Source organism: Vulpes lagopus, chromosome 12 (genome assembly GCF_018345385.1).
Source record: "Vulpes lagopus strain Blue_001 chromosome 12, ASM1834538v1, whole genome shotgun sequence".
In the NCBI taxonomy this organism is placed as follows: Eukaryota; Metazoa; Chordata; class Mammalia; order Carnivora; family Canidae; genus Vulpes; species Vulpes lagopus.
Window position 1 is genome coordinate 38,049,246 of NC_054835.1, and position 27,962 is coordinate 38,077,207.

At 46.7% G+C, this 27,962-nt stretch overlaps 3 protein-coding genes and 5 non-coding genes across 8 annotated transcripts in view; 2 read left to right on the top strand and 6 right to left on the bottom strand.

The window, feature by feature from the left end:
• Window positions 1–533: 533 nt before the first annotated feature.
• On the bottom strand, window positions 534–605 carry TRNAC-GCA. Its single transcript has one exon. It is a non-coding gene; the product is annotated as a tRNA-Cys (tRNA).
• A 724-nt stretch (window positions 606–1,329) lies between these two features.
• C12H17orf98 (chromosome 12 C17orf98 homolog) lies at window positions 1,330–4,540 on the bottom strand. The gene is made up of 3 exons (XM_041726915.1): window positions 4,334–4,540; window positions 2,470–2,569; window positions 1,330–1,581 (listed from the first exon to the last, which is right to left on the bottom strand). The coding sequence occupies exons 1-3, from the start codon at window positions 4,538–4,540 to the stop codon at window positions 1,424–1,426; spliced, it is 465 nt and encodes a 154-aa protein (XP_041582849.1). The 3' UTR covers window positions 1,330–1,423.
• A 3,031-nt stretch (window positions 4,541–7,571) lies between these two features.
• RPL23 (ribosomal protein L23) lies at window positions 7,572–13,386 on the bottom strand. Its single transcript, XM_041727209.1, has 5 exons — window positions 13,300–13,386; window positions 12,651–12,734; window positions 12,235–12,363; window positions 7,809–7,922; window positions 7,572–7,704 (listed from the first exon to the last, which is right to left on the bottom strand). Exons 1-5 carry the CDS (start codon window positions 13,310–13,312, stop codon window positions 7,622–7,624), a joined length of 423 nt encoding a protein of 140 aa, XP_041583143.1. The 5' UTR covers window positions 13,313–13,386; the 3' UTR covers window positions 7,572–7,621.
• On the bottom strand, window positions 12,485–12,619 carry LOC121474354. The gene has a single exon (XR_005983364.1). It is a non-coding gene; the product is annotated as a small nucleolar RNA SNORA21 (small nucleolar RNA).
• A 5,763-nt stretch (window positions 13,387–19,149) lies between the features above and the next one.
• Window positions 19,150–19,221, bottom strand: TRNAC-GCA. Its single transcript has one exon. It is a non-coding gene; the product is annotated as a tRNA-Cys (tRNA).
• A 3,771-nt stretch (window positions 19,222–22,992) lies between these two features.
• On the top strand, window positions 22,993–23,064 carry TRNAC-GCA. The gene has a single exon. It is a non-coding gene; the product is annotated as a tRNA-Cys (tRNA).
• A 1,665-nt stretch (window positions 23,065–24,729) lies between these two features.
• On the bottom strand, window positions 24,730–24,801 carry TRNAC-GCA. Its single transcript has one exon. It is a non-coding gene; the product is annotated as a tRNA-Cys (tRNA).
• A 665-nt stretch (window positions 24,802–25,466) lies between these two features.
• LASP1 (LIM and SH3 protein 1) overlaps window positions 25,467–27,962 on the top strand; it is a 40,231-nt gene continuing 37,735 nt past the window's right edge. Inside the window, exon 1 of the mRNA XM_041725079.1 lies at window positions 25,467–25,734. Coding sequence (XP_041581013.1) covers window positions 25,666–25,734 — 69 coding nt within the window. The 5' untranslated portion in view covers window positions 25,467–25,665. The remainder of the gene's footprint in view (window positions 25,735–27,962) is intronic.

The window sequence follows — 27,962 nt, forward strand, 5'->3', positions numbered from 1 at the left end:
GCAGATTCCACACCGAGCTCAGAGCCTGATGCAAGCAAGGCTCCATCTCACAACCCTGAGATCATCACCAGAGGGGAAAACCAAGAGTCAAACACTTGGGAGGCCTGGGTGGCTCAGTGGTTGAGCATCTGCCTTTGGCCCAGGGTGTGATCCTGGGATCTGGGATCGAGTCCCGTATCAGGCTCCCTGTATGGAGCTTGCTTCTCCCTCAGCCTATGTCTCTGCCTCTCTCTTGCTGTGTCTCTCATGAATAAAGAAATAAAAGTCTTTAAAAAAAAAAGTCAGACACTTAATTGACAGATCCTCTCACATCTAATTTTAGATTTAGAATCTCCTTAGGGCCTTTGTTTTAATTGAAGCCCAATGGGATCCTCTGGGGGTCTCAGCTAAGTGTCATTTGGAATGTAGGGGGAACTAGGATCATTTCAGCACACAGATGAGTCAAGAGACCCTTAGAGACCCTGGCTGGGAGTTAAGAAGTACAGTGCATTTACTTGCTTCCATTTAGTGGAAGTAAAGAAAAGGGAGGAGGAAGGGGGCACCCGGATTTGAACCGGGGACCTCTTGATCTGCAGTCAAATGCTCTACCCCTGAGCTATACCCCCATGACCTAGTGTCCTTCTCTTCCTTGTCCACTTATGGTGACTCAGTGCCATCAGATTCCACCCACACTCAAGCTCTGGCAAGCTTTGTGTTCTAAAGCTCCACCTTCTTTTGTATCCATCATCTGCTTTGGCTTTTCTCTTGGCCACCAATAAACTGGGTGGGGACACTTGAAAAATGAAAAACGACATCCTGGAAACTAGCTGAAAAGGAAATTGACAGCACATCAGCAGACAAAGTGTCCACGAGCACTGTGCCAGAATTACCATGTCAGAATCTAGAGGCTAAAAAGCAGTCCCAGATATCCCCTTGCTCACCCCCGGACTCTTGATGCACTGAGGGTGGAAAGGAGAAGGAAGATGTCAGTTATGTTGGATGGGATGACTCTCAGGAAAATCACAGGCAACCAATCACTATCTCTTTGGATGAACTGCCTGTCCATTCTTGATGGGAAAATGGTAGCCAGCTTCTAGCCTGGGGCTCTGCTTGCTGCCTGGGGCAGAGCTTTGTGTTGGGTGAGGTGTTCCTCCTTCTGCCTCGAGCAGGGGAGATCTGAGGCCTCTGTTCAAGCCTCACACTCCGGGGCATGGTGTACAAGGGCACAGGCCTGACAACACTCTCTCTCCTCCCACCTCCTCGTCGGGCTAGAGGAGCTCAGGGTGGGGAAACCAGCCTGCCCCCTCCCAACCTCAGCAAAGAAACAGCAAGCACACTTGCAGGCACAAATTAACATCATCGTTTATATAAAAATAGCATTAAAAAGTTCATCTAAACATCTGTCTTCTATTCAGGTCCAGGAGTAGGAAAGGTAAAGATGCTGTTAGAAGAGGGGGAACTGGGTGACCTCTCCAAAGACCGACGGGCGCTGGCGGAGGGCTGGGGTGTTTCGGCGGTAGCCAAATCGACCATTGAACCCCCTGATCATCCTCAGTTCTGCATTGTAGTAATCATGCCCGGTTACCTGCTGGAAGGAATGCCCTTTGGGGCAAAGAGAGAGGCCTCAGCCTGCATTCAGCTCCATCTTGCTCCCCACCCCTGCCCCCTGCTCCCACAGGGCTGGTAGAGAATGTGCTCCCCATGTCCCAGCTGAACCCTCAATCCTCAAATGTCTCAAGCCTCTTGATTAAAAGCCAAGGGTTGATGAAGTCAAGGAGAGAGATAGCTTTCTAGAAACCAAACCACATACCAGGAGTAGCACACAGGAGGAATGTGAATGGTATGTGCTAAGACAGGAGGGGCCAGAAACTTCTGGGCTTGGCTACACTTGCCTGGCTCCCAGAGAGACTGAAAAACATTTCCCCCTTCCTTTTGACCCACATAGAGAAAATGGATGAGCTCAATTTCGCCCACTGGTGCCAAGGGTCACGAGACTAGAGTGTGGCCAAAGGGTGATGGGGTTGTGGGGTGGGAGGGCTCACACCATCAGAAAAACATCTCCCAACCTTTCCTTTCCTGTTGCGAAATTGGGCCTGCAAAAGGAGGACACAGCCTGTTCACGGAGCAGGGAGGGGAGCATGGGCTCTAGAGTCAGAAAGAGGGGAATTCCAATCTCAAGCTAAGCTCTCCTTGGCCGGTCACCTCACCTCCCTACACTTCACTTTGCCCAGCTTAGCACAGGGGTAGTGTGAAGGCAAAAACCACCTGACCTACAGAGGTGCTTAGTCACTGAACAGGAGCATGGTGACACCATCCGCTCATGTATGAGAAGAAAAGCTGGTGATGCAGTTCCAGGGCTTCTGACCCCCGAACCCTTATCCCCTGGAAACCAGGGCTCTCTGGGGCCTGATTCCTCTCTCTAAACTGGGGAATGCACACCACTCTTCCAGGTGGGTTCACACTGAGGCTGGAAAGCCAGGTGGCACTTGCCTGCCCCTGCCCAATTTCTCCTGTTCAGGTATCTCTGTCCTTGCCCGAAGATGTGGAAATAGTCCACTATCCAGCCGTCTCTTCCTGTGCCACCGTGATCCTGAGAGTCAGAGAGAAAACACAGAAGACTGTCAGCAACCATGCTGAGGGGTACACATGTAAAGTCCCTTTGGGCTAGTTGTGGGGAAGAGAGACAAGGTCACAGCCAGGGGTCATCAGGCAGGACAGATGAAATATAAATATACATGTGGACCTATTGTCTCTCAGGGAGAGGCAGTATAGGTAGATAGTTAAAGGCTCAGTGTCTGCTGCCAGACTGGTTACAATTCCAGCTCTGCCACTAACAAGCTGTGACCCTGACAATGACACAGCTTTTCTGGACCTCAGCTTTCTTATCAGTGAGAGGACGACTGTAGGATTTAAATGAGATAGTTCAAATAAAGGGCCTGACATAGTAAACCTTCTTCTTCTTCTTCTTCTTCTTCTTTTTTTTTTTTTTTTTGTTTAAGATTTTAATTATTAGAGAGAGAGAGAGAGAGAGAATGAGCAGGGGGAGGGGGAGCAGAGGAGGGAGAAGCAGACTCCCTGTTGAGCAGGGAGCCCAAGGCAGGGCTGGATCCCAGGGCCCTGGGATCACGACCTGAGCCAATCCCAGGATACCTGGGCTCATCCCAGGACCCTGCAATCACCACCTGAGCTGAAGGCAGATGCTTAACCAACTGAGCCACTTTAGCGCCCCTATTCACAGGGCTAGCTCAGTCCACAGACCATGCCACTCTTGATCTTGGGGTTGTGAGCTCAAGCACCACCTTAGGCAGCAGTTTACTTAAAAACAAAACACCCCCCATTATCTTTATATAAATGAAAATCATACCTACTACAAACGGTTGTGATGATTAAATCCTTATAAAATGAAACATAGATAGTTTTGAAAGTGTGCACACCATATTCTTTTCAAGCTTTTAAATACCAAGTTTTTCTCTTTTTTTCCTCCCAAGCTCTGGATCCTTCTGTTGTAAACATAACGCAGGTAGATAGCCAGTACACACTCCAGTATGGCACACACTGATGTGTCCATACACACACAGTGCACACCCAGGCACATGTACACACACACAAACACGGAGACCACAAATAAACCCCAAGATTTGTTCGCAGAATTACCCGCACCAACACCACCTCTCCCCTCCCCATACCACTGTGACATATGCACACAAATATTGGAGACTTGAAAAGGCCTCCAATATTTGTTGGGGGTGTTGAAAGAAGTTGGCACCATCAGCATATAGCGTCAGGATCTCGGATCCACGAGGGCAAAGGCCCGGGGCGGGGGAGGAGGAGAAGTGAGGCCCCAGGAGGTTTTGGACGTTATTTCCCACCTCCTCACAGGTAGGCCCACCGAGCGAGCCCCTCTGTAACCGTGACATCACCAAAGGACGGCGCCCCGCCTGGCGGCTCGAGGCGTCGCTTTGTCTCTTTCGCTGAAGTCACAAGGATTCTCGCACTCGGAAAATCAGTGGCGTGAGATCACCCCAAAGTGTGGGTCCGTGACGTCAAAAAGGACAATGAAACCGATCGGTTTGCCGGAGGCGGGCTTCACCACCCTTCTCTCAGGCTTGCAGAAACCCCAGATGAGTTCGTTCTCAAATTCAGGGGTGGAGAGCGATTCCTTGAGCTCAGGGAGCTCCATACCTGTCACCTGGCCCCGCCAGTTCCGGGGTTTCGTGGAGAAAGCCGGGGGTGGGGGCGCAGTGGGGAGCTCTCCCTAGTGGTAAGAGGCCGGGATTTCGGAAGTCGGCCCCGCCCCGGGGTCAGGCTCTGCGGGGACAGCCAGTGGGGTCGTCCCGGGTGCTCCTCTAATCACCTGCTCAGTCTTCCGCAGAACGGGCGGAACCACGTGGCTCTGGAAGTACCGGCGGGCGTGGCAGTCCTGCTGAGCGTTGTAGGGCGGAATCGCCGACCAGAGCTTGGGCCTCACGCGCTCGGAGGCGCGGGACATGGTGCTCACGGCCACGCCATCCAAAATGAAGCTCTTCTCCAGCCGCAGAGGACACTCGCACAAGTGCGACATCCCAACCACCGCAGCCTCCGAGGGCCTTTCTGGTGGGAGTGCAGGGCCCTAGCTCGGGGCCCCCCTGCGCATTAGTAGCATTGTTACGTGGGGTGGTGTCAAAGACTCCTGCGACACAAACCCTATTGTCCCATCCAACAGGGTAGGCTCTTAGGGCTGTGGCGTAAGTTGCCCGCAAGGCTCTCTGAGGTGAAGGATGACTGAGAGGAGATCATGCAAGAGGAATTGGAGATTGGAGGGATGTTGTGGAATTGGGGTGGTGTGAACGCAGTCGGGCATCGCCCCGCCCCCACCCTCCATCTTACCATATACATTTCCTAAACTCGGTTCCGTTGAAAAGCTCGTACCCAGAATGGATCAGAAAGAGTTCAGATACCACCTACTTCCAAATCTCATTTTACGTAACTGGGATTTGAAGCTCGGAAACATTGGGATATTCCCTAAATCCATTTAGTGGCAGACCCAGACCCAGAATTCAGGACTCCTGACTTCCACTAAGTTCACTTAAAGCACTTCTACTTACCTAATTATTTTCATCAGCTAGCATTTCTCCTTCTAAAAAAAAATTTTTTAAACCAAAACAAACAAAAAAACAAAACAAACAGGTGTGCCTGGGTGGCTCAGTAGGTTGTCTGCCTTCAGCTCAAGTTATGATCCTGGGGTCCTGGGATCTAGCCCCACAGCAGGCTTCCTGCTGAGCAAGGGAACCAGCTTCTCCCTTGGTACTGCCCCCCTCCCCATGTTAATGAAATCTTTCAAAAACCCCAAAAGCAAAAAGTCCCAGCAGGTTGACACAGTACCATATTTTTTCCTCTAATTTTATGTGTATATGACTAGCTACAGCAAACCATGAAGTGATTATTTCTTAAAACACTCAAGAAAGAATTTGAGAGAGATAGCAAGAGAGCACAAGTGGGGAAAAGCAGCAGGCTCTCCACAAGCAGGGAGCTGGACATGGGGGTTGATCCCAGGACCCTGGGACCATGAACCGAACCGAAGGCAGAAGCCCAACCAAGCCACCCTGGAACCCCAATTTTTACTTATTTCCAAACTTTTCCCCGTTAATAATATACCCTTACAAAGATGCTTTATACATCAAAGTGCTTTATTCAAACTGCTTCTCTAAAAGGTGCTGTTATTTTACACTAGACAACAGGATTAGGGAAATCTCTTATATTCACTATTATATAAAGGCACATGTATTAATTGGAAAAAGGTTGCTTTATATCTATACAAAAAACCCCATTCTGGCAATTCAATACTCAACATATTTAATGTCTCTGACAAGTAAATTCCTTTTTTCTTTTTTAAAAGATTTTATTTATTCATGAGAAACAGAGAGAGAGGCAGAGACAGTCAGAGGGAGAAGCAGGCTCCATGCAGGAAGCCCGACGTGGGACTCATCCCAGGAATCCTGGATCACGCCCCCAGCCAAAGGCAGGAGCTCAACCACTGAGCCACTCCGGCGTCCCATGACAAGTAAATTCCTAAGAAATCTGGAATCATAGGAAATGAAGTCTATAGTTTGAGTTCATTCTATTAAAATTTGCAAAAAACCTGGAGAACATGGAAGCAGGAAGGTGAGAAATTTCATATATAGAGCTCACACAAAGGGATAAAAAGGATTAATTTTAAGTGGAGGACCTGGGGGCTTCATATCACATTAAAGATTTCAAATTCACCATGCTGGAGGATAGGGTAGGAAAACAGGTCTGTTTTAAGACTTCCAGATTTAATATTCCTAAAGCCAAGATAGGTCTAGTCTAGACAGCCTTGGTTCTCAATCTTGGCTGCATCTTGGAATCTCCTAGGGATCTTAAATAAGTACTGATGCCTGGATCCTACCTCCAAATCTGACTTAATTGGTCTGGGATATTGTATGGCCTGGACACATTTCTTAACTCTTCTGGTTGAGAACCACTGATTAGGTCTAGTAATTCCATCTTGAATCTTGAAGGACTGAAGGGTAGCCATCTTACCAAATATGTGCTAGGACCTACACATACTCTAAGCTTCAGCCTTACAGAGAACACCTAAGGCGGAGTGTACTCAGATACTAGATATATGAACATCTTAGTCTAAAAAGCCTATTCCTACATCTTTAGGCCAATTGACCCAAACCTGCTAAGTGCTTATTTTTTCTCTCAGGCTCTGAATGTCACATAAATCATGGTTTAGAAAAAGTTGCAATGTCCGATGCTTTCATGCTTAATTCGCCAAGGTTTACGCCCATTATGCTGGTTAATTACATCACCTTTTATTCATGAACTAGGGTTTGGCAGGTACATTATACAGCTATCTTGTCAAAACGTTTTGACAGCAAAAAACATGCAGATATTTTTAGTAACTTAATTACAAGAGCAAATTTATATCGCAATCATGTGTTAAACTTTACAACTATAGTCCTTTATGTGCTGGCTTACCCAAAGAAAACTCCTCTAACTCCCAAGTATGCATATATAGACATGCACCTGATCCTTCCTCACATTACTCCCTGAACTCCCATCCTTGTCCACAATCCAATCACTCACTTTATCTCAGATTAAGAGCAGTGCAGTTGGGCAGCCCTGGTGGCATGGTGGTTTAATACCGCCTGCAGCCTGGGGTGTGATCCTGGAGACCCAGGATCAAGTCCCACATCGGGCTTCCTGCGTGGAGCCTGCTTCTCCCTCTGCCTGTGTCTCTGCCTGCCTCTCTCTCTGTGTCTCTATGAATAAATAAACAAAATCTTAAAAAAAAAAAAAAAAAAAAAGAGCAGTGCAATTACCTGGGGTGACCTCCTGTTAAACAGTATTTACTATCTGCAATTTACTTTAAGGACTCCAAACAAACAAACAAACAAAAAAAACTAAATTTTATAGCAGAAACTGAATAGTCCAAAAGTTTCTGTAAAGTCACAAAGTGCAAGTACTGCACTGAGTAGCTTCATTTTACAAAAAGAAGGGTTAGGGGGTGTTCAAGAAGAATGACATGTAAAAAAAAAAAAAAGAAGAAGAAGAAGAATGACATGTAGAAAACAGGAAGGCAAACATTGAGAACAAATAATTTTTATTTTTTTTTTAAAACAAATACACCAAAGAATTATGCAATGCTGCCAGCATTGGAAGCAATCCTGGGCCACAAGTCTGCACACTCCTTTGCGACTGGTCCTGTAATAGCAGAACCTACATAAAAAAAGAATGAAGGGACAGATAAGCTCAGATAGACCCTAAGGTTAATAAATCAACTGCTCTCAAAGACCTAGGCAACACTTTGATTTCTTTCTTACCTTTCATTTCACCTTTATTATTTACTATGACCCCCGCATTATCCTCAAAATAGAGAAACACACCATCTTTTCTCCGGTATGATTTTCGTTGTCGAATCACCACTGCTGGATGTACTAAGAAGGAAAACAGGAGAGCAGTCATTAACTTGTCAAGTCCCAGAGCCACCACAAGAAAGTAGTTTACATCTCACTTAGTTCTCCAACATTTCCCACTTGGACAGAATATATACTCATCATTCGCTTTTCATTTCTCAAAGCAAGTGTGGGATACTGTAAATACCAATCAACCCTTAAGGACTTAAGGAAAGACCTTATTCCAAGTCAAAACTGCCTGCATTTCTTGCAAGTATAAATCTGTACTCTTTTAGAAAGATTAGCAACACACTAGCAGGAAACTTGCTGAGCACCTCAATACTTGTTCCCACTTCAGGAACAGGTGGATACTGTTACAATCTTCGTATCACAAAATGGGACCCCCTTTTGGACTAAGTAAGCAGAGGTCAAGCTATTAACTCATTAGGCAATATTCCATCCCAGTATGTATTAAAACCTCCAGGAAGGGGATCCCTGGGTGGCGCAGCGGTTTGGCGCCTGCCTTTGGCCCAGGGCGCGATCCTGGAGACCCGGGATCGAATCCCACGTCAGGCTCCCGGTGCATGGAGCCTGCTTCTCCCTCTGTCTCTGCCTCTCTCTCTCTCTCTCTCTCTGATGACTATCATGAATAAATAAAAATTAAAAAAAAAAAAAAAAAAAAAAAAAACCTCCAGGAAAGTACATACCTTGATCTAAAAACTACTGCTTTCAAGGGTTAGGACTGAGTATGTACAGTGTTAGATTTTACAAATAGAAATTCATTCACACAAATTTAACCAAAGAAGCCCTGTAATTTTTAGTGTGCATACATATACAGATACTCCTTGAATCCTAGCAATTCATCCAGGATCTTGACCACACTCTATTTTATCTCAAATGCCTAATTGCCCGGCAAATGTGTTTTGTCTTTTTTTTATAGAGCAAAAACTTAGGGGCTGCCTGGGTGGCTCAGTCAATTAGCCATCTGCCTTCGGCTCAGGTCATCGTGCTGGGGTCCTGGGATCAAGTCCCGTGTCAGGCTCCATCCCCTCTCCCCTCACTCATGCCTTCTAATAAACAACAACAAAAATTTACACCTATCTGCAATTTTTCACAAATAGGACCTAACATCTGTGAAGCAAGAAAAAAACAGGTTACAGGAAGGCCATGGTCCCATTTAAGTTTACAAGCTGGGATCCCTGGGTGGCGCAGCGGTTTGGCGCCTGCCTTTGGCCCAGGGCGCGATCCTGGAAACCTGGGATCGAATCCCACATCCCTTTGGGCTCTGGTCGTGATCCTGGGGTCCTGGAATCAAGTCCCGCATCAAGCTCCCAGTGCATGGAGCCTGCTTATCCCTCTGCCTGTGTCTCTCTCTCTCTCTCTCTGTGACTATCATAAAAAAAAAAAAAGGGGAAGAAGTTTACAAGCTAATTTTCTGCAAATAAGTCAGAAAGGATGGGGCACCTGGGTGGCTCAGCTGATTAAGCATCTACTTTGCAATCAGGTCCTGATCTCAGGGTCCTGGGATTGAGCCCTCCATCAAGCTCCCTGCTCAGTGGAGAGACTTTCTCCCTCTGCCCTTCCTTCTGCTCATGCTGTCTCTCAAATAAATAAATACAATCTTTTTTTTTTTAAAGACTGTATTTATTTATTCATGAGAGAGACAGAGAGGTAGAGACATACGCAAAGGGAGAAGCAGGCTCCTCTCACAGGGAGCCTGATGAGGGACTTGATTCCAGGACCCCAGGATCACGACCAGAGCCAAAGGCAGATATCCAACCACTGAGCCACCCAGGTGCCCCAAATAAATACAATCTTTAAAATAAAGAGAAAGGACATACAACAAAATATTAAGTGATCATCTCTTGGAAGTCTGAAAGTTGGATAACTGAAATTTAACTTCCACTTCCTATGTACTTAACTGTGTTTAACTTTTTGAGGAACTGTTTTCCAAAGTCTTAAGTAACTTAAAAAAAACCTACCTGCACTAAAGTGAACACTCGCCCAAACCTTCACCTACTGCACGGAAGTACTGAAGACAGGGACGTCCTGGGATCAAGTCCCACATCAGGCTCCTCACAGGGAGCCTGCTTCTCCCACTGCCTATGTTTCTGCCTCTGTGTCTCTCATGAATAAATAAAATAGTGAGAAAAAAAGAAAGTACTGAAGACAGACATCACCTGCATGCAAACCTTGACTGTCACTAGCTTAGAAACTTTTGAACAAGTTACTTATCTTCGGAGGTTCAAGCTTTCCTCTTGTAAAATAGGGATAATAGTTACATTTCCACATTCAAGATCAGACACTGCAAATACAGGACACGGATCCTGGCTATCCTTGAAGCTAATACTTTCACTATACGTAAGATTAGCCCCTGATAAGGTTTTTTCTTAAATCTCTACACTCAATGTGGGGCTCGAACCCCTAAACTCGAGATTAAGTTGTATTCTCCACTGACCGAACCAGCCAGAATCCCCTACCTCTGGATTAGGTTTTAACAATGAAATACACATTGAAAGATAACTAGTATTTACTGAGACCCTCCTCTATTGGACTCTCATCTACTCATAGCCACACACAAATCCAGGACTCTGGACCTCCAGAACTGCCCCTTTCCACACTTCTGTTACATGGAAGGCCAAGGTGAAGGGATCTATTCATTCAGCAGAAACAAGGACCAGTAAGATCAACAGTGTTGGCAATTCACTATTTTTAAAGCCATTTAAGTGTCCTCTGGTCTGTCCCACAACAATCTGGTTGAGACCAACAACACATCCCACTGTCATCTCATCAACAGTGACAATGGACTGCTCTGCCCTTCTCCGACAGCTTCCCAGGCCACAGAGCAGACCCAGCAAGTGTTCTAAAAGGAAAGCCTGTCCAGGTGCATGCAGATCCCAATCTACACATTGATTAATCAATAATCACAACTCCAAGCCCTCAAGTGGGTATTCAAGGTGAGCAAAGACTTCAGACCCAAAGGCTAAGAAACCAGGGGGGGGAGGGGTGCTTGTACAGGCCTAAAAGGAATAACTGCAATATGTGGTCACAACCCATCGTATTCCTACTGTACATCAAGAGATGGCCAGGACTTCTCAGAAAAGCAAGATATCCCAGGGCAGAGATAGACTAAGCAGGTACAAGAGCAAAGTTCATGAGCTGAAGTTAAATGCATGGAGTATCATGAGCTCTAAAGCCAGACAAAACCTTACAAGTCAGAAGTGCTCTGAAACCCTCTCCCACCCAACTCCTAAGGGAATTAAGCAATGAGCAGTTCCCTATTATAGTTTCTACCAGAAGAGATTTAGAAGCAACTATGCTAAACCTTTGACAAGTCACAATTTTGAGTAAATCTCATCTATATAGGGCAGCCCGGGTGGCTCAGCGGTTTAGCACCGCCTTCAGCCCAGGGCGTGATCCTGGAGTCCCACGTTGGGCTCCCTGCATGGAGACTGCTTCTCTTTCTGCCTGTGTCTTTGCCGGCCTCTCTCTCTCTCTGGGTCTCGAATGAATGAATGAATAAATGAATGAATGAATAAATAAATAAATAAAATATTTAAAAAAAAATCTCATCTATATAAAGAACTTGTCCTAAAGCAGGAGGCATATGTTATTCTCTACTTACAAATTGTTAGGTCATAGGCCAAATGCTCTACATTCTCACAACCACTTGAGAAACTATGCAAATAGGGATCCCTGGGTGGCGCAGTGGTTTGGCGCCTGCCTTTGGCCCAGGGCGCGATCCTGGAGACCCGGGATCCAATCCCACATCGGGCTCCCGGTGCATGGAGCCTGCTTCTCCCTCTGCCTGTGTCTCTGCCTCTCTATGTCTATCATGAATAAATAAATAAAATCTTTAAAAAAAATTTACTAAATACCACCATATTCATTTATAGCCAACCAATGAGCAATGAACCATGCTCCACCAAATGAGCCATCCAGGTGCCCCACGATTTACATTTTTAAAAGATGGGCCCAGACTTCAATGTGGCAAAAATATTTAAGGAGTTAAGAGGGCAAGAACAAATAGAACAATGGGGTGCCTGGCTGCCTCAGCCAGTATAGTGTGTGACTCTTGATTTCAGGGTATTAAGTTCAAGCCCCTCACTGGGCAGAGATTACTTAAAAACAACAACAACAACAAAAAAATAAATACAGCAAGACCAGGTAGCAGAGAGTAGTCTCTAAGACAGCAGGGGCAGAACGTCAATTCCAGGTATTTATCTCGCACTGCCTCTCAAAGAAAATCAAGGTTTAAGAAACCTTTAGAATGGTAAAATTATTCCATTTTCCAATAAAGGGAAAAGTCCTTCACCTGTCCACCAAGCAACGAGGATTCAGTGTCTCTACTCACCCTTCTTCCTGAGCTCTGGTTTGCCTTTCTTCACTGTGGCCATCACCATGTCCCCCACACCAGCAGCAGGAAGTCTGTTCAAGCGTCCCTTAATCCCCTTCACAGAGATAATATACAGATTTTTGGCTCCTAGAGAATGTAAACAAAAGTGATTGTTCTTTGGCCAGTATAATGCTTCTCCTGCACTTCCAAAACCTATCCCTCTGCTCACACTCCCAAGTGAGTCCCCACGCCCGACCAAGGTGGTACACCTTGTCACACCACCGATTGAAGCAAAACAACACAATATGCTGCTGCTTCACCCAAAAGTAGTGTTTTTACTCTACCCTTTCTTGACGGCTCAGTGGGTCATCAGTCAAGGCCCACCAAGTGCTTTTAAAAGGGGGAGTTTGGCACAGTGCCGCTGAAGGTCTCACCTGTGTTGTCAGCACAATTGATGACGGCTCCTACCGGAAGACCCAGGGAAATCCGGAATTTTGCACCGGAGGACCCACCACGTCCTGCGGGTAAAAGAGAAACAGCATAGGGGTCACTGTCTACTCATGGTTCGGAGTTCCCCTCCCACTCTCAAGAAATAAATTCATTTGCACTTGCTTTGGGCAACGGTATACTCAATTGCCTCTCTCCGGGTCTACGCCTACCCCTCCCCATAGCAAACGGCCAATTCCTATTACCGCCCCTACGTTATGATGAAGGGGCCTGAGCCTCACAATCCTCGCTCCAACTTTTGCACCACGTAGCTCTCCCCGAAGGCAGCAGTCGTCCACTCTGGGGTCTAAACCATCCCACTTCAACAGCATTACTGGAGGAGCGCCAGGCGCAGGGGGAGGACCCCGCGGGGTTTGGCCTAAAGTCCTGTCCGGATCCTGCCAACTCAACTCTCCAGCCACCCACCCACCCCCCGCCGCTTTCGGGGGCCGTTCCAGGGCTCTCACGGCGCCCTCCTCTCCCTCTCCGCCCCGGAGGAGAGCAAAGTGCCTCAGCTGCCCATGGCCGCCGCTCCGGGCGAGCCCAGCAGCCACCTCGCGACAGATGGCGAAGGATACCCAAGACTCAAAACCTCACCTCGCTTCGACATCTTGAACACCGGAAAAGGACAGAAAGGAAGGAAGACCAAAGGACTCTGGGATATGAACTTTGATGCCCCGCCCAGTCTCGTCACGTGGCCCGGGGTGTGCTCAATCGGCCTCTTCTCTCCGGCCCCGGGCGCTGGCCTATTACGTAATAAATCCTGCGCCTCGGCGTGCGTTCGGGTTGCGAAGAGGGAGGCGTCCGTGTAGAGGGCTGCTGGAGGCAATGCCTCTCGGAGCGTTCTCTCGACGAGCTCTGAGGTAGTTGGGGATGCAGAAACATTGGTTAATTTACCCAGCAACCTCTTCGGAGCACGTACTATGTGTCGGGAACTTCGCTGGTGGACACTCGAGGTTCGGGAATGATTAAAAGGGTCTGTGCTGTGTAGGGGGCCCCGGGGACACAGGGAATGGGGGACCGAGCTAGAAAGAGCTCCAAATGGTGTCGTTAGGATGTGGTATTGAAAAAAAAGAAAAAAAATTGTGTTGAAAGAGAGATTGCGAATAAAAATCAACAACCCTCGTCCCCCAAAAAGGATGTGGTATTGAGAAGGGCCATTCTAGCACTATATATATAATCCCACATATGTGTGTTTGGTCCCATACCCACTTGTATTTTAATTAATTAATTAATTATATTTATTTTAAAGATTTTATTTATTCATGAGAGACACGAAGAGAGAGGCAGAGACACAGGCAGAGGGAGAAGCAGGCTCCCCGCAGGGAGCCTGATGTGGGACTCGATATCGGGATCCTGGGATCATGTCCTGAGCCAAAGGCAGACACTCGGCCGCTGAGCCACCCAGGCGCACCGCCATTTGTATTTTAGGTAACTTTGGCTTATTATCCCTTTCACAGCTTCAACTTCCCCCTTTTCTAGCTTTCCTTTTGTCAATACATTCATGCAAATATTTATTGAGCACCTGCTTTATGCCAGGTACTGTCATACATCGGACTACCTCAGGGAAAAAAGCCAGATTGACATTATTGCCTTTGAGGAGCTTACGTTCTGCTAGGGTGGCAGTGAAACCCGGTATTAGATGCTAAACAATAGATACACTAACTGCAGTGTATAGTATGTAAGATGATAATGTGTACTATGGAAAAGTAAAACAAGGTAAGAGAAATCAGGAAGTGGGAATAGGGGCACATGGCAATATGAAACAATATGGTCAGTATAGGCTCCATGGACAAAGTTGATATTAGAGCAAAGACTTTAGGTGAGGGAGTTGGCAATACCAATGTCTGGAAAGAACAGTGGAGATAGACATCAGCCAATGAGCGGCCCCAAGGCTGAAGTGTGCCTGAGCAATAAGAGGGCCAGCAAGGAAGCCAGATGTGACTGGACAGAGTAAGTGAAGGGAAGAGTAGTAAGAGAGAAGGTCAGGAATAATGGAATGAGATTGTGTAGGGCTTTGTACACCTCTATGGACTTTGGCATTTGTGGACTGAAATGGAGAACCATTGCCCCATTGTAAGCAGTGAGGGGACATGATCTGACTAATATTATCAGGAGAATCACGCTAACTGAGGATAGACTGTGGGAGAGGACGAAAGCTCTTGCAATAACCAGGAAAGAAATGATGGTGATTTGGACTACAGTGGTAGCAGTGGAGGTAACGTGATGTGGTCAGATTCTGGATGTGTTTTGGACGTAGAGCCAATAAAATGTAGGGTGTGTAAGAAAAGAAGGAGTCAAAATATCTCCAAGGCTTTAAGTCTGACCAAGTTGAAGATGGCACTGTTATCAACTGGGATAGGGAAAACTACAGAAGGAACAGGTTTGGGGTTAAGAATAGGACTTCAGGGATGCCTGAGTGGCTCAGTGGTTGAACATCTGCCTTTCGCTTGGGGTGTGATCCTGGAGTCCTGGATCAAGTCCCACATCAGGCTCCCCATGGGGAACCTGCTTCTTCCTCTGCCTGTGTCTCTGCCTCTTTCTGTGTCTCTCATGAATAAATAGATGAAAATCTTGAAAAAAAGAATAGGACTTCAATTTTGGATAACCAAACAAGATTCAGATAACAAGTTGGACATATTAACCCGGAGTTCTGAAGAGGAGGAGCTATAAATTTGGAAGTTGTCAGAATATCGGTATATATTTGACCCTTGAACAATTCTGGGATTAGGAGCATGGACCCCTCTGTACATGCAAAAATCCATGTATTTCATGTATAACTTTTGACTCCCCTAACTTAATTATTAGTAGACCAGAAGCCTTACCAATAACATAGTCAATTAACATATGTTATATGTATCAATATTGTATTTTTACAATATGAATAAAATCGAGAAAAAATGTTACCAAGAAAATCAAAAGGAGGGACACCTGGGTGGCTCAGTGGTTTAGCTCCTCCCTTCAGCTCAGGGCATGATCCTGGAGTTCTGGACTCCCTGCATGGAGCCTGCTTCTCCCTCTGCCTTTGTCTCTGCCTCTCTGTGTCTCTCATGAATAAATAAATAAAATCTTTAAAAAATCAAAAGGAAGAAAAAAAATACATTTATAGTACTGCATTTAAAAAAAAAATGGGACTGCAATTCAAACCTATGTTGTTTGAGGATTAAGCACGTTTCAAACCATGATGGTGGATGATATAAGGTAGGGGTATCTGGCTGACTCAGGGGGCTCCTAATCTCAGGGGTGTGGATTTGAGCTCAACAGTGAGTTTAAAGATTAATTAAAAATAAAAAAATATATAAGAAGAAATAAGAGTAAATAAAGACCATGATCTAAGTTCTGGGACACTTCAACAGTAGAGAAGTCTGTAAATCTGTTCATTTATAAATCTCTCTTAACACTCTTAAAATGCCTTCATTTGGTCCTGCCAACTTCTCTAGCTACCATTTTTTTTGCTCTCCTTCACTTTCATGTGTTTCTCTATGATTCCTTTACCAAATTTATCTCTCAGTGAACAGAACACCTATCCATCCAGGTATCCCATCTGAGACTCTTGCCCGAGTTCTTTTCAGTTTGTCTTCTGAATGTCTGTAACAGGGGGTGCCTGGCTGGCTCACTGGGTAGAGTTGTGACTCTTGATGTCAGCGTTGTGCATTTCAGGCCCATGATGGGCATGGAGATTACTTTAAAAATAAAAAATCGGGCAGCCGGGGTGGCTCAGCGGTTTAGCGCCGCCTTTGGCCCAGGGCATGATCCTGGACATCTGGGATCAAGTCCCACGTCTGGCTCCCTGCATGGAGCCTGCTTCTGTCTCTGCCTTTCCCTGTGTGTGTGTGTGTGTGTGTGTGTGTGTGTGTGTGTGTGTGTCTCATGAATAAATAAATAAAATCTTTTTAAAAATTTAAAATAAAAATAAAAAACCTCGGAGTACCTGGCTCGCTCAGTAGTTGAGCATCTGTCTTTGGCTCAGGTCCTGATCCCAGGGTCCTGGGATCGAGTCCCACATCAGGCTCCCCACGGGGAGCCTGCTTCTCCCTCTACCTGTCTCTGCCTCTCTCTCTGTGTCTCTCTGATATAAACAAAATACTAAAAAAATAATAAAAAATCTCAAACAAAATCTTATATCTATCCACTTCCCTCCATCTCCTCTAGTACCACTCTGATCCATGTCTTAACCTAAGCTACTTCTGAAGCTTCCTAGCGTACCTCCTGACCTCTGTTTCTCCCCCTCCATCCACTCACCTTTCATATAATGGCCAGGAATGATTTTTCAGAAATACAATTACAAAGTCGTCCTCCTGAAAATCCTCCAGTGGTTTCTAGCACTCTTAGAATCAAAGTTAAAATCTGTATCATGGCCTACTAGGCCCTGATCTGGCATTGCCCTACCTCATTAACTGTATCTTACACCATGCTTGCTCTTGTTCTGACGAGTTGGCTTTTTAGTCTTGGAAACTGCCCGTGCTCCTAAATACCCTTAGGCCTCTCACATGTTTGGAACTCTCTACCCTGCCTTCCCTCATCATGTATATCATGTCTATAATTTTTCAGATTTTTGGCTTAAATATCTTGTCACCCATGGTTTTCATGATGCTGCTAATAAAAGAAGTTACTATTTATGCATGTTACTGAGTCCTAGTCATTGAGTTAAGCATTTTACTGGAACGTGACTTCTTGGATCCGCCCAACAACCCTGTGATGTAGGTATTCTTATTCTCACTTACCAATGAGAAAACCAAGACATACAAAGGTAAAGTCCAGGAAGATAGTACATGAAAGGTGGAGCTGGAATGTCCCCCCAAATCTGGCTCATTTCAAAACACAGGCCCTTAGCCACTATGTTGGCTATATTTCCTCCTGTATTTCCCTTTGTGATCAAGCCCACCCTGATAGCTTCAATCATTGTCTATATGCTAATCACTCCCCCATCTATATCTGCAAGCCCAGAGATTTCTGCTTAGCTCTCACCAATATACAGAAATGGTGATTGGGATACCTCTGCTGCACAGGGACTTTAAACCTGGCATGTCCAAAACAGAAATCATCCTTTTCCCAGGAAATCTGTTCTTCTTCCTGTATTAGTTTTTTTCTTCTTTTTATTTTTTTAAAGTAAACTCTATGCCAAACATGGGGCTCAAGCTCATAACCCTAAGATCAGTGGTTGCATTCTCTACCCACTGAGCCAGCCAGGCTTCCCTGTATTTGTCTTAGCTGGTGCTACTACCAGTGACTGACCATAACACTTTATTGCTTAAAACACCGAGCTGGTTCTCCAGGGCTTATAGAATAAAGTCCAAGCTCTTAGCACAGTATTGGAGTCTCTGAAATGGCTTACCTTCTCTCTGGCCTCATCTCTGATCACCTCGCCTCTTACACTTCATTCTCCAGCAACACCAAACTGCTTAGGATTTCAGGACTCTTACTTTATCCTCATGTTCTTCAAAATTTGTGCTCAAATGTCATACCTTTCCTGTGCCATTTCACAACCAAAGCATGCTCTCCCCTGAGCCCTCTCTTTACTAAGAGTAGTGGTTCTCAAGTGTTCGTCTGAAGACCTCTTAACATTCTTAGATTGTTGAAGACCCCAAAGAGTTTTTGTTTATATAGGTTATGTCTATCGACATTGACCAGATTAGACATTAAAATTGTGAGATGTTTAAGTATTTGTTAATTCACCTAAGATAATAAGTCTATGCTTATTAAAAATACATAACATCTTAAAATTAAAAATACATCTTTCCAAACAAAAATTATTTATTTATTTAAAATATTTTTATTTATTTATTCATGAGAGACAGAGAGAGAGAGAGAGAGAGGCAGAGACACAGGTAGAGGGAGAAGCAGGCTCCCTGCAGGGAGCCTGATGCGGGGACTCAATCCCAGACCCCGAGATCACACCCTGAGCCTAAGGCAGACGCTCAACTGCTGAGCCACCCAGGCGTCCCCAAACAAAAATAATTTAATGAGAAGAGTGACTTTGCTTTACATCCTTTTGGGGATCCCTTTAATGTCTGGGTTAATGGAAGACAGCTGGATTTTCATGTTCCCATACAAAATTTGTTAAGATATCACACATGGTAGCTTCTGGAAAGCTCTACTGAATACTCAAGAAACAGGTAAATAATGTAGTATTGTAAAACTAACTTTCTCTTGCTAGAAAGTGTCTCTGAGACACCTGGGAATCTTCAGACCATTGTTTGGGAACCACTGACCTGCATAAAAGGGCCCTGGAATGGTTAAGGACATCATTACCTCATACACTAATTCCTTTGTTTGCATGTTGACTCAGGTATTAGAACATGAAATCCTCAGTGCTGTGGTTCATTACTTTCTGTGTGTGTTCCAGAACACTGGGCAGAATGGACAGGATAGTATGACTATTTCCTTAGTATTATCTCTCTTTTTTTAATCGTCTTGAGGGTGCTAAGGCTTAAAAGTGAATACAGCAGGGGGCACCCGGATTTGAACCGGGGACCTCTTGATCTGCAGTCAAATGCTCTACCCCTGAGCTATACCCCCTCTGCTGGCTGAAGAGGGATTATATCCTAATTGTAGTGTTCACTGACCAGACCTTTCTGGTGATTAATAATGATTTGGTACCTGTGATCGATTCTTTGAAGTTTCCTGGGAGTGATACAAAGAACCAAGAGAAGATTGCAGAGGTGATCTGGACCCAGTGGTGGAAGAGGAATGCAAAGTCAGCTCTAACCCAGGCTTGCAGGTCCTGTGGGAGGGGTGTGGATAGGATTCCTTCTTTCCAACAACTACAGGCTTTTCTACCTCTAGCTTCTGGGAATTAACTCTTCTGTGCATTACCATCTTCCCTGCTTGCAACCTGAGCTGCACTGAATCCCCAGCCCAGTGCTTTGTGCAAGAGACGAAGTGCTTCCCTTGTCCTTCTTCAGACCCTCTCCGCTCCTGTACCAGACGAGCTTCTATTGTCTCCATTCTCAGCATCTTCAGTCACTTTCTCTGGCTTCTTCAAACATCATCAGGTTTCCCCGAGATCAGAAAGCCCTTCGGTCGCTTTGTACAGCTGCAGTCGCCTGCGCATTTCTTCTTTCTCACTACCAATTTATAAGAAAGGCAGTGACTTCATTTCTTTCATTATCCACTACCTGTCTCTGCAGTTCTGCTACTCTGCATTTGCCTTCTCGACTGTCACTAATTTCTTCCCCTGGAGTATGTATCTTGTTTCTCCAACTAGACTGTAAGTTCTTTGAGGGCAGGGATCACTTTACATTCCTCCTTGGATTCCCCCACAGTAGTTGGCACAGTGCCTGGTTCACTACACACCCTAGTTTGTACTTGATAGCCAAACCACAATCCTGATTAAACTCAACTATTACATTACACCATGCTACCACTCAAGCAGCTGAATGTTGTCGGAGAAGAACTCACAAGTCCTGTGTCACCTCATCAGTCTCAAACAGGCTAGTGTTCCCTGCCTAGTATTCCTACACCACTGGCTGACTAGCTAGGTTCACTTTCTCAGTCTCCAAAATGTTTATTCCACACACTTTCTCCTGTCTTAAACCTTCCATATCTTATCTTTCCTCACTCTCTTAGCTGAAAAGCTGGCCTCTTCCTTTTTTGAGAAAATTAGAATCTGTCAGAAGCAGTGGTATGCTGGTAAATGGCTAACAGCTGGCTTAAGAGGACCTGATTTATAGCATTTGCTAATTCCCATGGTGCAAATATACCACCCACCAATTTCAAGCTACCCAAATGAAGTCAACTGGCTTTTTAAATTCCTGAAAATTCAACCATCAGCTCTCACAAGCAGTATGAGCCAAATCTAGCACACTTCTTGGGTTAACCACCTCCTTCATCAACTACCCACTGTACACCGACAACTCCAGAATTACATTTCTGACCCAGACCTCTCCCTGATCCCTAGAATTAACAGGATCTTCAACTGCACTCTTAACATCTCCTCTTCAACATTTATGGGGCAGCACCCCTCTCTTAACATGTTGACCCATATTAGAATGTGAAGTCCATGAGGATAGGAGAGTATCCTGTTTTACTTTCTGGGTAAGAGTTTTTAAAATAAATTTAATTTTTTTCCCTCCTAACATACTCCTTTCCCAATGTTCTTTATCTCAGGAAACCACATAACCATTCACCAAGAGAGTGAATATAAAAAAGAAGAGTCACTCTTGATTTGCCTCTTTCTCTCCTCTTCCTCAAGCCATCCAATGTACAGGAATCATGGAGCTCCTCTGTCATGATCAATCTGGATACCTATACCCCTCTCCAGCTCTGCTGTTCTCACTGTAGGAGGTTAAATAATGGCCTTCTAGGTATCTCCGTGTCCCAATCCTCTTGTGAATATGTTAGCTTATAAAATAAAAGGGACTTTGCAGGTATGGTTCAGTTAAGAATCTTGAATTCAGGAGATTATCTTGGATTATGTAGATAAACTCAATTTAATCGCAAGGGTCCTTATAAGAGAGAAGCAGGAGGATTAGAGTCAGAGACCGAGAGAAGATGTGAGGATGGATGCAGAGATCAGAGGGTAAGAAGATACTACCCTGGCTTTGAAGATAGAGGAAGGGGCCATAAGCCAAGAAATGCAGGTGGCCTCCGAGAACTACAAAAACAAAAACAACCCAAAACAAACAAACAAACAAAAACCCAAAGAAACCAATTCTCTCCTAAAGCCTCCAAAAGAATACAGGCGTGTCAACACCTTGAGTTTAGTCCAGTGAATTTGATTTGCAATTCTGACCTCCAGGAGTGTAAGATGATACTTTTGTGTTGTTTTAAGGAAATAAGTTCATGGTGGTTTGTTACAGCAGCAATAGGAAATAAGTACACCGTTGTAGTCTAAGACACCACCACCATCTCTCACCTGCACTACTGCAATAGCATCCTAATCTGTCTCTGTGTCCACCTTTTTATTTTCCTTTATTGTGGCAAGAACACTTAACATGAGATCTACCCTCTTTATAGATTTTTAAAGAATTTATTTATTTATTTATTTATTTATTTATTTATTTATTTATTTATGAGAACGAGTGAACACTGAGCCTGATGTGCGGCTCCATCTCACCACCGTGAGATCATGACTTGAGCAGAAACAAAACTAAGAGTCAGATGCTCAACCAATTGAGCCACCCAGACATACAGATTTTTAAGTGTACAGTACAATATTGTTAACTATAGGCACACTATTGTATAACAGATCTCTAGAAATTATTTATCTTGTATACCTGAAACTTTATAGCCATTGGCTAGTAATTCCCCATGTGTCTCTTTCCTCATCCCTGGCAGCCATTCTATTCTGTTTCTATGAGTTTGACTGTTTTAGATACCTCATATAAGTGATACCTCATATAAGTAGAATTATTCAGTGTTTGTCCTTCTATGATTGGCTTATTTCACTTAGCATAATGTCCTATGTTGTCAAATATTGCAAAATTTCCTGCCTTTTTTTTTTTAAGGCTGAATAATATCCCACTGTATGTATTCTCTATGCCAATTCTTGAGTCCCACAGTAGTGTGGGTGATGATTTCAAATCCCTGCTCAAAACCGTCCAATGGCTGGCTTTTCATCCATTTGGAATAAAATCCAAACTCCTTACCCTGGATTACAAGGCCCTCTATGGCCCAGGCTACCTGTCCAGCTCTTTTGAATTGCTCTCCCCTTGTCCACCTGTCCAGCCACTCTGGCTCTAGGGATTTGCAGTAGTCGTCATTTCTGCTACCTAGCATTCCTGCCCTCCCAGATAACCAAACTGTTTCTTATATGTCTTTCAGATCTTAACTTTCTAGTTTGTTGTTTGTGTTCACTAGATTTTAAACTCGTTCGTTGTAAGAACAGAAAGTGTGTTTGGCACCTAAAGTAGAGAAGTTGCTCCATAAAAGGGGAGAGCCACCCCTAGAGAGTATACTCCTAGAAAATCTCCTAGGGGTATCTTGTTAGCTGGTGTTTGTATCTTTTTTAGAGAGACCAGGCAAAAGGATTTCCCCACCCAGTTTTGCAAAAGGTTGTTTTCTGACTTCTTTGGGTAAAGAGATGGGTTGGATTGTGGATAAAGAATTGAGCCCATTTTGAAAAGGCAGATTGGTATCTGAGTTCACGCATTTTCAAAATGCCATGTCTTCAACTGTATTTTAATTTTGTTTCTCCTTACTAGAAAATTCAGTATCACCTAGCAAGAAGAAACTTGTTTTTTTTTTTTTTTTTTTTTTTTTTTAAGAAACTAACTTTGAACAAATAATTTTCAGGATGAAAAATTTAGGATTGCGGTAAAGAGAATTTACCAGGCTTTCACCAGCAGAGGGGGTATAGCTCAGTGGTAGAGCATTTGACTGCAGATCAAGAGGTCCCCGGTTCAAATCCGGGTGCCCCCTTGGTTGCCTTTACTGTTTTTCGCAGTTGTTTAGGTATAACTCGGACTTCTGTAGGTTCTGAATCCGAAACTCTTTGGAATCCCAATCTTTCACTTGTCTGATTTCCCCCAGCAGGTACTTGTTCCTTAAACCTGAGAACCAAAGAGCAAAGCCCCAGAGGTTGAACGGTGATTACTCTGCCCACTCAGTATATACCCCAACTCAGTGGCAGGAAGCCCACTTGTATGTAAAAAGAAGGCACCAAACTATTTTCATCTCTGAGACTGAGATCTATTGGTTTAATATTAATTATATTTCTCTTTGGGCAATATTATTGCGCTGAGTTCATACTCTGAGAAGACTGTGAGAACAGAATCCAAGTTCAGAAGGCATATCTACATGGTTGTGAAGTTTAAGACCCAGCACACAGAGAGAAGATATGTCAAAAGTGAAGGGCTTTCTCCTTCTTTATGTTAGCTCAAAGGGAGGGCTTTGGTTGGATAAAACTACAGGTGGTAAGTTTGAGGCCTGGTGTCCAGAAACGGGGTGAAAACCTGGCTATTTCTTGGGACTGGGCTTTTCACCTGACAGTGACTCTGCTCAATCTCAATATCTATCTAGACTTTGAATGCCTCTCACATTTATGAAAGCTATGGGGAAAAATGCACTGGAGTATTCCCCAGGGGCTCCGAAGGATGACACAACCAGATTCCCGGTTTAAAATATCACAGCTGCCCCCTGACCCAGGCAGCATGTCTCTCCCTTTCTCCTTTATTTTTCCTTTTTTTGGGCAAAATCTAGTCGAGGGGGTTGCCCTTGCTGATTTAACACAATGTTTCCCTGTGGCCCAACAGTGATAATTGTCAGTCAGGAAGCCAATAGATATCTGCCCTACCTTCAGGTTGTGAAACTCAATTGCCCCCTATTACTAGTTCAGCAGTTCTCAAAGTGTGGAACCCTGACCACCACCAGCAGCAGCAGCAGCAGCAGCAGCACCCGCACCCAGGAACTGGTTACAAATGCAAATTCTTGAAGTTCCACTCCCGGTCTACAAAATCAGAAAGAAACTGGGGGTGTCTTAACAAGCTCTTTTGGTAATTCTGATTCACGCTAAAGTTTGAGAGTCGGGGCATCAGTATATATCAGTTTGCATCCGGATGTAACTTTATTTTTATAAATTAAAATGAGCCTATGGGTGTGCATTCGCTATTTTAACATTCTCCAAGTGCTTTCACCCTGCCTGCGTCATGAGCTATAGGGAAGGGTGAATATAGCAGGTCCATGACATTGTTAATACAGAAAGTTGAAGTCGGGGAAAGGTGTTTGTGGGTTTCCTTATCTTGACCATCCACCTCCCTCATCGGAAATGGAAAGCCAAATTGGGGGGTGGGTGGGTAATCTTGTTCCCCGATCCCAGCGTGAGGCTGCTTTGCAGCGGCCACAGAAACCCTGACGCTTCTGGCGCGGATAATAGGGACACGCAGCTTTTGTACTTGGATTTGTGCGTGCACCCAGTCCTTCTCCTGCTGGGTACAAAGCAAAACCGAAAGCTTTCTGCTAAGGTTGGAAAACGCGGAAGGCATTTAAAAAAATCCTACTTTCTGTTTTCTCTTAACCTAGGATCCAATGTTCAATGGTTAATCCAACTTGTTAAATGCTCGTCACAGCGTGGAGGAAAAACCACGAAGGGGGCACCCGGATTTGAACCAGGGACCTCTTGATCTGCAGTCAAATGCTCTACCACTGAGCTATACCCCCACGCCGCTGCTGCGCCTGGACATGGCTCTTTTGGGTGCTAAGACATTACTACACTAAGAGTAGGGAATAAGGAGAAAGGAATGAAGGAAGAAAGGGGGCCAAGCGGAAAGCAGATGGTGTCCGGACCCGGAGAACCCTGGGACAGCGACAGGACAGAGGTCGGGGAGGGAAGAACTAGCCGGGGCTACAAGGCGCAGCGTCCAGGCTGTACCGGTTCCGCCCTACAAATGTGGGAAAGGATGTGGGGGGAAGGGAGGCTAACTAAGGGGCGGGGCAGGGGCTTCCCGTTCCGTCCGCAGGTTCACGCCAGGTACCTACAGGCACAAAGGAAAGTCCCCGAATCTGGTGAATCCGATCGGGCGTTCAGGAGGGTTCTAGCCCCACCCTCGAGGTGCGAGGGCTTTGCCCGCCTCCCGCAGCCCGGGCGCCCCAGATGTGCAGCCAGACCCGCTCCGCGCCGCCTCCAGCGCCGAGGGGTCCCTGGCCTCTGGGCGCGTTTCTCCCCGCACCTTCTGCTGGAGGGCGCCCGCGCACGGGGGACCCTCTGGACGCACCTAGGCGCGCGCCGCCTGCCCAGCCGCCCTCCCCGGAATCCGCCCCCGCGCAGCCCCACGTCGCCCGGGAAGCGCGCCGCCCGCGCGCGCCCCTGCCCGCGCCCGCGGCGCGTCCCCGCCCCGGTGCAGCCCCTCCTCCCCGCTGTGTTTATTAGGGGAAGGAGGGCGGAGGCGGAGGCCAGTTCCCTAGCTCCAGCCGCCGTCGCCGCTGCCTGTGTAGTTGCAGCAGCGGCCGCCTCCCGCCAGCTCGCTCCGGGGAAAGAGAACGCGCGCGAGCTCGGGCGTCCCCGCCCCAGCCCTTCCCGGAGCCATGAATCCCAACTGCGCCCGGTGCGGCAAGATCGTGTACCCCACGGAGAAGGTGAACTGTCTGGATAAGGTGAGCTCCGGGATCGGGAGGCGCGTCCTCGCAACCCCCGAGCAATGCTCCGGATTAGGGGAGGAGAGAAGGGCCGGGTCTGTGCCGCCTCAACCCCGCGATCCCGGGAGGAGGGAGGGAGGGCGGTGTCATGGGGTGTGGGGACAGACCCCAGTCTGGAGGCGGGGGATGTGCGGCGCGGCAGGGAGTCCACGCTTGGCGGTAGCCACTACTGGAGAATAGAGGGCTCTGAGCCCTGGGGCTGGGAGGACGGGAGAGGAGTGGGGAGGCCAGGCCCCGGGGTGGGGGGTGGGGGAAGGTTGGGGTGCAGTCCCGCCCCCTAGGGCCGAGAGTGAGAGGAGACGGCCGCTCCCTCCCCGCCGCGCTGAGCGCCAAGTAGGCGGAAGCGCCGGGCGCTGGAGGAGGGGGAGGGGGAGGGGGAGGGGGCGGCGGGGGGGCGGGGCAGAGGTTGGGGGGCCCAGCGAAACCGTCAGCGCTGGCCGCAAATGGCCGGACTTCGTGGCCTGGAGACCGGGGGGCTGGGGCTATCAGCCGCGAGTGTTGCATCTGATGAATTGGGTTTCGGATAAGGACCCAAGCCCCACCTTTTTTTGGACGACCTGTACCCCCCTCGGTGGTTCAGGGCTTAAGGGACTAGGCGATATCCTCCATCGCTTCCCAGCCCCCACCTCAAATTAGGAGCCAACTCCCGGGGCTAGGCCGCCCAGCCAGAACGGGGCGGGGTCGGGTGCTGGAGTAGGGTGGGTGGCGGGGTGCTTTGCAGAGATCTCTTGAAATTGTGCGCAGAGCCTGAGACTGGCCTGTAGAACAAAGAGCTAACTTTTCAAAGCAGGTTTCCCCAATGGAGGGTGGGGTTGGCTGAGTTCTGGGGAAGCCAAGAAGGGAAGGTGGCCTTCTGGAAATTCACGGTCCCCCGGGGGCCTTTACTCGTCGTCTTCCCCCCACCCCCCCATCCATGCTGGACTTGTTCATCTGGTTGCTATTATACTTTTGGAGGGGGTTGAAGAGTAGAACTGGGTGTTTCCAGCAGTTGGGGGTAGGATAGGTCTTTTAAGCTCCCTAAGATCCTAAGGCGATGCCTCCCCTCTGCATCTCCTCCCCACTCTGGAAGAGAGGGCTCTGTGGTTTTGTCTCCTTCCAAAGCTGACTCCAAATCCAAATATCCCTTCTGACCTGTCTGAACTGGCAGAGGTTGGGGGGGCATGGAATGGAAGAGTAGTGAGTGCAGGGCCCTGGGGCCAACTTCATTGCACACCTGGAGCCAGGTTTTGTTTGGGAAAGGATAGTTCATTGGATACTTTTTGTTTCTTCCCTCCCCCTTGTTGTTGAAGCTTCCTCAGTGATCTTTAGCCTATCTATGAGTAAGGGCCACGGGTATCGTTCCCAGGTCCAGAAATACATTTGTACTTGCTTTTGGAGTCAGGAGGTATATGGGGCTGCTGCTGTTCTATCGTCTCTCCTGGGCTTGGCTGGGCAGGAGGATAGGAGGGCCATATTGTGGGCCCAAGCAATGAGGGTGCTGACCTTCCCAAAGACCGCGCCAATTTCTGGCAGGCAGGACTTGAACTTGAAGGCACTAGCTGAAGAACTCACTGTCCTTGCGCACTGGGATTTTGGCCTTTCCTTGATGGGAGGGATTTTGTCTTTTGCATCTTACATTCCATATGCCCCCCACCCCACCCTCTTATTCTCCATAGTCATGAACTGGGAAGAGGCTCTGGGCTCTTTCACCCATATAAGGCAGAAGCAATATATGGTGGAGGGATTGCTAGGCCTGGAGTTGGGAGACTTGGCCCTGGTTCCAGGTCTGCTCCCACCAGCTTTATGAATGGCTGTAGGCCTCAGTAGTCACCATCTATCAGATGGGTATGAATGATATGATTTCCTTGGAGGCAGGGCAGTGTGCTGAAGTGCCTGCCAAAGTACCTGGAAGGGGATGTGATATAGGCTGTGTCCTCCCTATCTTTCTGGGAAACTTGGTCCAGCCCCACACCCAGCTCCCACATAAAGTCTTTTGGTGCTGTGTGCCAGAGGTGAGGGGGTAGGGATCCTGCAAAGTGCCTTCTCCAGGGGTTCTCTTGCCCTAACTGGAAGAGGACATTCAGGTGGGGTTGCCCTGGGAAGTGGGTGTTGGTTAGTCTTCCCTCTTTTTAGAGCTCTCCTTACAGGAAGTGTCCCTGGGGACACCTCCCCCACTCTTGCACTGAGCTGGAAGCCTAGAATATTCA

What these genes read in the sequence shown, in the direction of transcription:
- C12H17orf98 (XM_041726915.1), bottom strand. Translation starts at nt 4,540, where the DNA reads ATGTCGCACTTGTGCGAGTGTCCTCTGCGGCTGGAGAAGAGCTTCATT. An exon ending in TTCTGCGGAAGACTGAGCAG is followed by an intron (nt 2,570 to 4,333) that starts GTGATTAGAGGA and finishes TCTGACTCTCAG; the next exon opens with GATCACGGTGGCACAGGAAG. An exon ending in GAGAAATTGGGCAGGGGCAG is followed by an intron (nt 1,582 to 2,469) that starts GCAAGTGCCACC and finishes TTTGCCCCAAAG; the next exon opens with GGCATTCCTTCCAGCAGGTA.
- RPL23 (XM_041727209.1), bottom strand. An exon ending in ACCAGAGCTCAGGAAGAAGG is followed by an intron (nt 7,923 to 12,234) that starts GTGAGTAGAGAC and finishes TTTCCTTCTTAG; the next exon opens with TACATCCAGCAGTGGTGATT. An exon ending in TAATAAAGGTGAAATGAAAG is followed by an intron (nt 7,705 to 7,808) that starts GTAAGAAAGAAA and finishes TTTTTTATGTAG; the next exon opens with GTTCTGCTATTACAGGACCA.